Source organism: Podarcis pityusensis (genome assembly GCF_964106645.2).
Source record: "Podarcis pityusensis genome assembly, chromosome: 7".
NCBI lineage: Eukaryota > Metazoa > Chordata > Lepidosauria > Squamata > Lacertidae > Podarcis > Podarcis pityusensis.
In genome coordinates, this window is record NC_138031.1 from 75651287 (window position 1) to 75663558 (window position 12272).

At 40.8% G+C, this 12272-nt stretch overlaps 1 protein-coding gene across 7 annotated transcripts in view; it reads left to right on the plus strand.

The window, feature by feature from the left end:
- CDH18 (cadherin 18) overlaps positions 1-12272 on the plus strand; it is a 646256-nt gene that overhangs the window by 419644 nt on the left and 214340 nt on the right. For all 7 annotated transcript variants that reach the window (XM_081014758.1, XM_081014761.1, XM_081014759.1 and 4 more), the window contains one exon: positions 3094-3587. In XM_081014758.1, the coding sequence (XP_080870884.1) occupies positions 3360-3587 (228 nt within the window). In that variant the 5' untranslated portion in view covers positions 3094-3359. The remainder of the gene's footprint in view (positions 1-3093; positions 3588-12272) is intronic.

Here is a 12272-nt window from a genome sequence, read left to right on the forward strand (position 1 = left end):
CACTACTGACTTTGGCCTGTTTTCTCTGGAAAACTTGCCAGGGTCTACTGAACTGTTTTCCTCTCTCCAGGTTACTAGCTCTGATGTTGCCTCTGTGTAATTTGTGATCCGGCACATGAAAGCAGAAGATGTAGATTATCTATTAAGTCTTGTTTGTCCAAGAAAACTGGAACTGAATGGTGTCTCTTCCATGGCGTTTTGTAGAAGTTAATATCAAGTGTTCATATTCTATTTGTTCTTGGCTTAGGGAGAAGTAATTTTGTGTTGGTTGTGCAAAAGGAAAAGGAAAGTAGAACAGCTGAATTATTTAAGATCTTCTCACCCATGCAGTGATTGAAATAACTCCCATTCGTAACCTTTGAGTGCTGCTGGTTTTATTATTGATAATAATATGTTGAATATTTATTGGAAAAGGGATAGGGAGATGTGACTGAGCCCTTGCTCTTCTCACCTCAGATATAATACTGGTTTCAAATGATTAAGTGATCTAGGTTAATACAGTATTTTGTGTTCTCTGGAAAGCAGATCACATGCAATCAATATTGCTAGCTTCATCTTTAGTTTAAGCCTGCACCCCCACCCAATGCAGCAGTGAGCCACAGACTTGTGAAGTCCTGGTTCAGTCTTAGCAGGATCAATCCTATAAGACTAATTATGTGGAAAGAATAACTTTTTTGTGGGGCACTTGTCAGAGTGATGGTTGTTGTGTGTGAAGTGGCACAAGCAAATATATACAGATGTAGATCCAGATAATTATTTTTTCCTCTTTCCTTTTGGCGGAAGCTCTTGCGCCAAAATTATGTTGTAACTTGTTTTGTATTGGAAAAATCTGTGCATCTCTGGGGGTGTTTTGCTCCTTAATTAGCAGTTAGCAGAAAAGGATTGAGCTGGTGTTTGCTCTCTGCCCTGTTGCTGCCTGATGGAACTGTACTTGGATGCGGTACAAACTCTGCAAAAGCGCCTCCTGTTCCGGTGGGAATCTTCATTTTGAAGCATGTGTACAGAACAAGAGAGAAAAATTCATAAGCCATGCTGGAACTGGGGCACTTTGAGGCCTGCATATTCCTGTGACTTGTCTTCCTCGTTTTCAAGAACCTGACCAGGAGTACCCTGGAAAGATGAGTTTCTTCAAACTTCGTTCCAGCCGGTATTGAGTATATTATATCATTCCCGTTCTTTTGTCACATTAGATTGTTAAACAATTCTCTACGAAGGGCAGAGGTGTGATTACCATAAGATAATGGCACCCATGGGTGTAGGAGGCCTGCGCATGACAACCCGTTTCCTGCAGCAGTTGCTTTTGCTAGATTTTAAGGCATCTCTCTCTCTCTCTCTCTCTCTCTGTGTGTGTGTGTGTGTGTGTTTGCAGGAAGACAAGAGTATTATGCTCTTTCTTTCCCAACTCTCATGTCTCTCTCCAGAATATTGGCATCTTGCTTCTCCTGCCAAACACACACACACAAAAACAACACACTTCCATAATCTCCTCTCAGAAATATCTGTTTCCTAGAAGTACTCAGCAACCTGACATCAAAGAGAGGGGGGCATACAGTGTGTTTGGGGTCTGAAAGGTGGGGATGTCATACCCCCCCAAAAAGCTACCACCTCCCCTTATCACCATTGAGTTGTTTTCAACACAGTTGCCAATCCCTCACCCTCCTTGATTTCTTACAGGAACTTTTGATTAGTACAGATCCATGACATTATTGTGGTTGACATTCTAGTAAATACAGTTCTCAGAATTACAAAATGTCTTCCACACAGTGCGGTGCTGATTTTTTTTCTTTTCCTTTCTAATACACACACACACACACACACACACACACACACACACACATATTTGAATTCTCTTTTCCCAACCAGGTGCTGTGTATGTTTGTCTATGTGTGTGCATGTAATAATCATTTTCCTGTTGTATTGGAGTAGGGAGCAGTAGCATAGTCTTACACAGGGGTCTGCAAACTTTTTCAGCAGGGGGCCGGTCCACTGTCCCTCAGACCTTGTGGGGGGCCGGACTATATTTTGAAGGGAAAAAATGAATGAATTCCTATGCCACACAAATAACCCAGAGATGCCTTTTAAATAAAAGCACACATTCTACTCATGTAAAAACAGGCTGATTCCCGGACTGTCCGTGGGCCGGATTTAGAAGGCGATTGGGCCGGATCTGGCCCCCAGGCCTTAATTTGCCTGCCCATGGTCTTACAGCTGCTAAGACCAACTCCAACCCAGAAAGCCTGCCCTCCCGCCCCCCCCAGATGCTTCATGAAAAAGAAACAGTGCTCTGAATGCATTCTCTGTGTATCAATACTCAAAACATTCCAATGCAGGAAATTTGTGTCCCAGGATCTGAGGAACTAGCAGAACTATATTTTTTGGTGACACAGGACGATGGGATGGCTAAGGAGTCATCTCCTGGTGGCAAGGGCGAGGGGTGCTAATCTGCACCAAGTGGGCTGCAAATCAATTCACAGGCCCAACAAGACAAGATCACTCAAATAACAAGGTGTTCACAAGTGCTTGCGATTCGCCGGGCATGATTTTATAGACCTCAGCCATATTGTGCTAATGTGGAAAGTGTGATACATCCCAGGGTATTTGTTCTGAGTGTCTCTACACTTTCCCTAGTACTACTAATCTCTCTTGAGATGGAATGGCATGAACTGCACTCATGGGAGCGTGATTAGAAAGCAGCCTACTTGACAAGGTTCGTGAAGAATGCACGAGATAAGGAAATTGTATTAGCTGGCCCGAGCTGCAGGGCTCTGGATGGGTTATAAATCTTCATAAATAAAACATAAAATAAATTTTCTGTATCAAAGCTTCGCACACTTGCAAGATATTGTGCTAGTCCGCTCTTGCCATCTGCACCTATTGAAACGCTACACTAATTTTAAGATGCATAAACACACACAGTTTCTATGAAAGGTTAAAAAGAATGTTGGTTGCTGTAGGGCATTCTCTTGGCAGAACCTGTTAATGCGGTAATAAGTACATCATTACTGCAGGTCAAAAATCTGAAATTACTGTTCTTAGTGATGTGATAAAGTGTTTTTTCTTCCCTCTCTCTCTTTCTCCTTTTCTTTCCATTAGGTATAAAATGTGTGGCTCCAAGAGTCAATTGTGAAGATCACAGAATAAACCCCAGCCTCTTCCTCACTTTGCTTTTCATGATGTAAATGAACCCAGTCTCTGACCAATGAGGAGCTGAACCATGGACAGGCTAAAAGAAACTTTCTGGACTGTTTTGTTAAATCAGTTATTTCCTTCTTCCATGGGAGCCTACTAACGGATTATAGCAGGAAGGCAAAAGAGGTGAAAGGGGAAGAAAACACCTTGAACTGGAAAGCGATCCTACAATGAGAATTACGAGCACATCTTGTATCTGCCCAGTCCTAGTTTGTCTCTGTTTTGTGCAGAGGTGTTGTGGAACTGCACATCATGGCTCCATCAAGGTGACCAGAAACCAAACTAAACATATAGAGGGGGAAACGGAAGTGCACCATCGTCCCAAACGCGGATGGGTTTGGAACCAGTTCTTTGTTTTAGAAGAGCACTTTGGACCAGATCCTCAGTATGTTGGAAAGGTAACAAACATCTTTTCTTCTTGCAAATGTCGTATGTGCTGCAAACAATCTAACACTCTGGGACACACAGTTATCAGAACAACAAGAAACAACTGCTTATTAAACTAATATCCAATTTGTTAAGAGCATTCATAACATGTATGAAACCTATAAAACATAATAAGCAAATATATAACATTTTTCTTAAAAAGCTTACATCTCCTCTATACACACATGTATGTAACCAGTTTCACCAATTATTAGCTTCCCAGTTATCTTCCCGTATGTACACCCAAATTTACATTTCCTGGATGTGTTGACTTGGAAATCCTCTGCAATAGGTCACTGAAAGAGCATTTCCAATTTCTCAAATGGGGGGAGGCTGGCAAAAATATATTAATTCAAACATACTTATTTGACATGAGTAACATGTTTATTTGACTGCAGTATCCATGACCTCCCAGTCTATACTCAGAAAGAAATGGGGATTGGAGATTATATTGTGTGACCAAGGAGGCATTGCACTGGAATACAATGTAGATTTATTGAGGGTTGGGTAGGCCTGTGTCTCACAGGACCTATTTTCTTTTGTTATGAGAACACAATAGTTCAAAGTATCAGAAGCGAGTGTAAAATTCCTGCCTGGTCATCAGTTCTAGCTCTACTGTGGGCTTGATTCATGACTATCATGAACTCATTTTGGAAATAATGACTGAGGAATATTTTTTAAAATCCTAGGTAGATGTTTAGACATTTTGCATGTTATTTTTGGGTGGAAAAGACTGTCACTTTGATCACATCAAGCTTTCATTTTACTCTCTTCTTGATTTGCAATATGGAGTGTATGCATTCATATATGTGTTAAAACAAGGCTGGGGGAGCTGTGGCACTGCAGATATAGTTGGGTTAGAGTTTCCAGCATGCCCAACAATTAACCAAGATGCCTGGAACTGTTGGAGTTCAGTAACATGTTGCGTGGGCAGGTCCCCATCCTTGTGTTCTAATGTGAAAGGTAGTAGAGTTTAAAGCTGTTATGTCTCTTCCATGATATCTGTGAGTGATTGCGTGAATATATACATAGTATATTGTGCCTTTCTGGAACTGAATTGACTATCCAGAACTGTGTAGTATGTTTGCTTATGACACTCTATCCAAATTGTACTTAGCAATCTTCCTCCATTTATTGTGGGACATCTTTTAGGAAGCTGTTGCTTCCTGCTGATGGGAAGGCAACATCTAACAATGCAACCAGTGCTATCTTTCTAAGGTGAGGTGCTGGAACTCACCACAAATGCCTCCCTTGTTCTCTTATAATGGCAATGGCGCCCACCTGAGAGGTGCCAGAAATGAGTTCCAGTGAGTTTCGGCTGAAAAAAAGCCCTGCATGCAACATTATGTAGATAATGCTTATTGCAGATGCCGCAGCCACATGAATCTTGCTGAAATTTCAGAGGAGGACAATCTGGGGTTGAGTCTATAATAAGAAAATAATGAGCAGTATTTAATAACGGTTATGAATAAAGAACAGAAATAAAGTTAAGGAAATTGTTGGGTTCGTTGTAGCTACTTTTATGCATATATCTGTTTTATACAAATCTGTTGATTTTATCATATAAATTTATATATACTTTGGGACTTATAACTCTGTATTTTGTTTTATAATAGTTCCGTGGTTTATTTGGACTTGGCAGGAATATAAGCAGTTAGGAAATGCAAGGTAGTTTTCAGAACTCAGTAATGTTATTGAAAATACTGTGAAGGAGAAGAGCTGGTGTACAAGTAGATAATCAATATATCAGCTAAGTTTATTCCAATGTTAATTATACTAGAAACATTTAGAACAAACGTAAGGGATTGTATATGACAGGGGTAGCCAACATGTTGCTCCAACATTGTTGCTGAGTTACAAATCCTAGCATCCCAGCAATTTATTTGTATGTTGCCTTTCCATAGTAAACCATACGCAAAACAGTTTACATAATTCACTTACAAGACTTAGCTTATTGTTTATCACTATTTTTTTTTGCTAATTAAAAATACTGTAATAAACATACAATAAAATCAAAGAGTCCACTGATAATCCACCATAAATTCTACTAATAACAATAATGACAATACCCTAATCCAGATAACAGAAAAATAATACATCTTCAATGCTAAATCTTAATCCAAGCAGCAGCCCCTAAACAAAATCCTACTCTGAAGATTTCTAGGCATCCTGAGCATCAGAATTAGCCTTTGTGCTTTGATTCAGTCAAAGCGCCACCATCTCAGGCCAGGTGGGAACAGGCCAGACAAAGCAGGAAGCAGGTGTTGCAGAACTCATGATGAGAAGGTCATTAACAATTGAGGGACCACAGGTTCCCACCCCTGCTTTAACCCAATGGCTTAGGGACCAAGGGCCTCCTAAGCTCAGTCATCTGGACGACATCCTGTCTAACTACCTCTAATGTAGAGGGAGAAGTAGGAAAGAGGGGCCTTTCGTCATCAGCATTGCTGCAATTTACCAGGAGGGGGGAGGGTTGTGACTGTGGTAAGGTAAGCACAATTCAGATTCACTGTCAGATCCAGTCTGGTGTTGCAGTCTGGTTGCCCCATGGCAGTCTTGCTGTCAACACCTTTCTCCTCTCCTCTCCTTCCTGGGCAAACCCCAGTGCCACCGGTGATGGGAGATTGGGTGAGCATTGCTGCTCCTCAAAGTTGTATAGATGTGTGTGTTTGTCTGTCAGGGGGTTCATGGCAAATAGCCTGTTCCCCAACGCTCAAGAACATATGTGCTAATTTTGTGCTGCTCATTTTTACAAGAAATAGTTATGCGAGATATGTGAAAGAAAGAAGTGCACTGTGGGTAGTCCTCTGTAATTGCAGGTCTCTACTTGAGACAATTGACCTGTCCAATCAGTCAGTCAGTTTATCCATACATTCTGTTCTCCATAACTGATGGCAACATATATTAAGTAGGTTAGCTTTGCTGCTAATTTTATGGAAAATAATCATGCCAGGCATATAGATAAAAGAACTCTGGGCAGTTCCTTATAATTTCTCATTGATGGCATTGACCTTTCCAACCAGTCATTAAACTCAATGCTGTATTCTCCATCAATGCTGCTGACGTATTGCGTATCTGAAAGTTCTCCTTACATTTTTGTCATACCCACTTTGGAGCAGCACCATCACAAGAACAGAATTAATTTGTGTACATAAAAAGAAGATGATAATAAGATTAATAAGAATAATATTTTTTTATTTATACCCCGCCCTCTCCAGCCAGAGCCGGGCTCAGGGCGGCTAACACCAGTAAAATTACAATAAAAACATAATGGGGGGGGGGGGAACCAATTTAAAATAAGGGTTAAAATACAATTTAAAATGCAGCCTCATTTTAATAGTAGCCCATAGATCAAAACCATAAGGGGAAGGAAACATAAGGGTCAGACTGAGTCCAAACCAATGGCCAGGCGGAACAGCTCTGTCTTGCAGGCCCTGCCGAAATATGTCAAGTCCCGCAGGGCGCTAGTCTCTTGTGACAGAGTGTTCCACCAAGTTGGGGCCAGTACTGAAAAGGACCTGGCCCTAGTTGAGACCAATCTAACCACCTTGTGACTTGGGACCTCCAAAGTGTTGTCATTTGTGGACCTTAATGTCCTCCGCGGGGCATACCAGGAGCTGTAATAATACATCAGCAATCAAAGTAGTGATTATTCTGCTTCCTGGATTGTCATCTGAAAACATCATCACAGTTTCCTAAATTACCATCTGAAGACTATGTACCATACATCAGACTGTGTTTCCACTAGGCATGGTGGGAGAGTTCATCCAAACTTAGTTCAGACTCGGGGAGTTTGGAAGATCTGAGTCTGATTTGGTTGCGAGCCTTTGACCCTTAGATTTCCTTTCCAGAGTACACAAAATCTGACTGTTTAGAAAAGGAGGTTCCACAATATATTCACCCCAATCCAATGCAAGAGAATGGAGTGAAGTAATTCTGGTAGCTTGCATGGGGACAGAGCACCCCTCAAAAAAAGGATGCAAAATTAGGAGAGAGAAAACCAATCCCCTTGTGAAGCAGTAGCAATCACCCCCCACCCCCAGGATTACAGTGTCACCCAACTTTTCTTTGAAAGAGCTTGTTTATATAGCCAAACTAGATGTGATGTGGGAGCGTTTCTTTCACTGAAAAAGGAGGACTGTGGTGGGTGGGGAGGAGGAGATGCAACCTTTTGCCCCTCACTGCAACTTCAATCTAAACCCCCAATAATAAACAAACAAACTAATAAATATATTCTAGATTATGAGTAGTTTAATAAGAAATATTCTCTAGGTGATGTGAATAGTAAAGTGGACAATGCTAAAACATACCTCATAATTCAAGAAAGTCATAAATCAAGAAAACCAACCCCAGCAATAGCCAAACAATAAAACCTGGCTGTAAAATCCAACAGAGAGTGCTTCTAGACCATTATTCTTTCCAGGTGGGATTCAGTCCCATACTGACAAATGCAGATTGCACAATTAATGCTGATATGGAGCTCTTGTGCAACAAACTCAACCTCTCACCAAAACGGAACATTTTGTGGTAAGGAAACTGATGGGAAAATGGAACTTCTGGCTTGATGTAATAGCCACTACCTCCCTGTAAACAAGTCAGGAGGAATGTTCAGTAAACAGGTTGTCTGGAAGGGACCAGGGACAGCCACAAATCAAATTCCAGGAAACCATCCAACAAAGCTCACAGTTACAGTTACAAAAGCTAAAACCAGCCAAATTGCTGTTTATTTTGCAGAAGCCAAAACAAAATAGTATCAATGATTTTAAAGCAGCCTTTGCCAACCTAGTGTTCTGCAGATGTTTTGGCCTATAACGCCTATGGTGGGCACCAGGTTGGTGAAGGACACTAGAGAGGAGTTGAATGGCCTTGGAGAACAAAAAAATGTATTTTCCTATCACCAAAAAGACATTAAAGACTCTGTTAGCCACAAAGGTGCTATTAACCCCAAAGTGGAAAACCTGTGCAGTAATAGCAGTTTGGCGTGTATGTGTAAGGATTTAGATTGCAGATGGGGTGCAGAGGCCAAGAGTTATACCCCAGCTACTTTTTCAGCAACACACACACATACACTAGGGTTATGTGATATATTGATATATTGTCCCAATCCGGTTTGAAGTCTATATTGTGATATCAGTTTCATAATTTTTGACCTGGCAATATATAATGAATCATGATGTGTTTTAGAGCTGGGTGCTATATCATCCCAAACCAGTTTGAAGTCCATATCATGATATTTATGTCATAATTTTTGACCTGGCAATATATTGTGAATCATGGTGTGTGTGTGTGTGTGTGTGTGTGTGTGTGTTATGTAAAAATCACAATGTGGGAAAAACCGTAAAACCAACCAATGCTTCTACATAGCTCCATCCTTATTTCAGACATTGTGATATAATAGAATATCGTGATGTTTAGGTGGTGATATATCGTGATGTTGAAAACCAAATATCGCCCAGCCCTAGTCCAATATGAAGCTCCCAGGTCATGGTTAGAGTGACCTTAAAAATGTGAAGTAATATGCTGCTCTAACGTTTCAATGTAATTAAGACTAGGTGCGGATCGTGAAGACAATATATCCTGAAAGAAGTGCAAATAATCTGGATTTGTTTTTTAAAAAAACATATTCATCAACATTTGTTAGCCTTGATGGCTTTAAGAGAATATCAGTCATGTCTATTAAATGTATCTGAACATTTCTGCATAGCAGGTATTATAGCATATTTTCATTTTAAACCAGACAGTAAGAAGGATTGATTTTAACCATACAAAATGCTTTAATCTTCTCAGTGAAGGTTTTGCACATGGCTTATATATATCATGCGTGTAATGATGGACAGAAGGCAGAAAGCACAGCATTCTGATATTTTCACACTGAAAATAGCCTCTTTCCCTGTTTATGGTGGTGATTACAGTGCCACCATCTAATACCCAGCTCTGTAATTAAGCCATCTCGGCTGCTGTTCCTGGAACATGTTCTCTAGTCTGGCAGAGCTCAAGACCAATGTGTTCCATCATGACTTCACATGCTTAACATGTGAAGTCTTTTGATGCTTTCTGTTTGTTTTTGGAGAAATGCTGGCAATTGTTCATTCCCCCCTGCTCATGTGCATCTGGTATCTTACCATTCTGCACTTATTCTTTCGATTTATCTTGGCCTCTCCTGCTTCTGACCTGGTTCCACTTCTTTCTCTGTGGACCATATCTGCTAAACCTCCATTCCCTTTAGGGGAAATGGCAGAGCAGGAAGCAAAGTGCTTGCCATTCTTCTCTCAATAGCAACTTCTGCAAGAAGCTGTGCTGCACAGGTTGGAGCAAAATTGATTCATTTTTGGCAGTGTGGTGAGTGTTTGTCTGTTTGAGGATGCACTTACGATGTTAAATCCAGTTTCGGATTTAAATATAGAAAAGTTAAGGTTGGTCTGTTGGTCTGTTGGTCTGTTGGTCTGTCTGTCTGTCTATCTGTCTTTCTTTCTATCTATCTATCTATCCCTCTAATTTGGGGGTGACAATTTTTGCAGAAGGGAAATGTGCATTCTTATAATTGGAGGCTTGCTATTGTATCACTGTCCATCAGATCCATATATCTATATCTACTGCTAGAATATTTTTGCTTCCTTTGAAAATTCATATTGCTAGACTCCTTCTTTTGAAAATCCCCAGATGTCTGCCAAGCAGGAACTTTTGCATTCACCTTGAAATTTCACTTTGAGTGAATTTCAGTGGCAACTTGGGTCCCATGCTGACAACTTTTATAAACAGTTTCTTCACTAGCTCCTGATTCCGAGCTGGACACCCTCAGTGCTGCTGAGAGTCAGGTGATATCTGCAGCACAGCTTGATCAAGAAACCTGCATTGATGTTATTTGGCGGTCCTTATCTAAATGCCTTTTGCTTCCCTTAAATTCCTTGGACACTCAGCTTGAGCAGGAGCTTCGATATTCATACTAAGATTTTGCTTTAGGTAAAATTCAGTGTTGAAACATTCGATGAAAGCTACTGCACATTCATACATAAATGACGAAAATGTCAAAAGCAGATATAAAAAATCAGCAACTAGAAAAAATATGTTTTTGGTTTGTGACTCTTCAGATGCATACTTTCTGCTTAAATCATAGCCATCTTGTAGTAGCTGACCGCCAGCCCATAAGGTCAACGCTTCCTAATTTGGTTTTGTTGTTGGGTTGAAACAAAAAATCACAATCTTGTGAGTACCCCAATTGTATTGGGTTTATGATTTTGTTTGGCATGTCACTGGCAAAGTATTTAATAACTAAAATTGCTGCAGGCAGCATATATGTGATGATCTGGTTTTATTTGGACCTGAGCTCTGAAATGCATGTGGCAGACAGAAAATATAATGCAGTCTATGGACTGAGATACAGATAAGGATAAATGAGAAAGATGTAAGCTATAGATAAGTAGGATGCACAAAGTAGTAGAAGAAAAGCATCTTGACAGCTAAGGTGCTTCTGCATGTAGGGAAACGTCAACTTGAAGTACCTTGTTTTGTGAGTGATATTTTCCACCACATCAGTTGCATTCAGAAATGATAATAAAAAAATAGCAGTGCACAATAGTAAATAAATAGCTTTTTGGATGACCCTGATTTACCTTCATCACAAAGATGTAACTGAGTTAAACAAATAAACAGGTGTGTGTTCATCTATAAATAACTACACACACACACACAGAGAGAGGGGGGGTACCTTGGTTTAAGAACAGCTTAGTTTATGAACAACTTGGATTAAGAACGCTGCAAACCCGGAAGTAGGTGTTTTGGTTTGTGAACTTCGCCTTGGAAGCAGAACATGTTCCATTTCCTCTTGAGTGTGTTCCATTTGTAAAGCGAGTCCCCTGCTGCTATGGGAAAGCACACCTTGGTTTAAGAACACTTTGGCTTAAGAATGGACTTCCGGAACGGATTAAGTTCGTAAACCAAGGTACCACTGTGTGTGTGTGTGTGTGTGTGTGTGTGCAGAAAACCAGGTATTCAATCATGATGCACTTAGACCAGTGTTAAATTGGCTTAGGAGCCTTAACCTTAGTGTGTCTAAACTGGCTTAAATGGCTTGGAAACTTTTTAGACTGCATACTTGGTCAGCCAACACAGTGCCCTCCAGATTGATTGATTGATTGATTGATTGATTGATTTTGGAGTGCAACTCTCCATCAACCCCAGAATGGCTTGCTATCTTTGGCCTACATGCTTCCCTCTGATCAGTAACTTACTCTAGATGTTTATCAGGGCAGGGGGAAATGACATTTAACATGGGCTCAGGAGCTCATTGCTGGGCTCATTGCTGCTGCTCCTTGGACTGGTGTGGAGGCAGGGTGTTGATGAGATCAAGACTACATGGGCACACCAACAAAGCCAAACTGGTACTTCTGCCAAAGTGCTCTCACTGCCACCATGCCCCACTCTGTGTTGTTCCTGTATGGAAGAGCCACACCCCTGTTGGAAGGGTGGCTTGGCCCCCCTGCCCTGCCCTGCCAGCTGCTCCTGCCTAGGTCCCTTTAATTATGTTTTCCAGGAATATGTGTTTGTTTTCCCCTGCCCAAACGACTGTAGCCAATGTAGGTTATTTTCATTGTGTGTACAAGCTACTTTAAGGAATGGGCTGCAGTGTAAATTGGTTTCTCCTTTGGAATTCTCTCCCA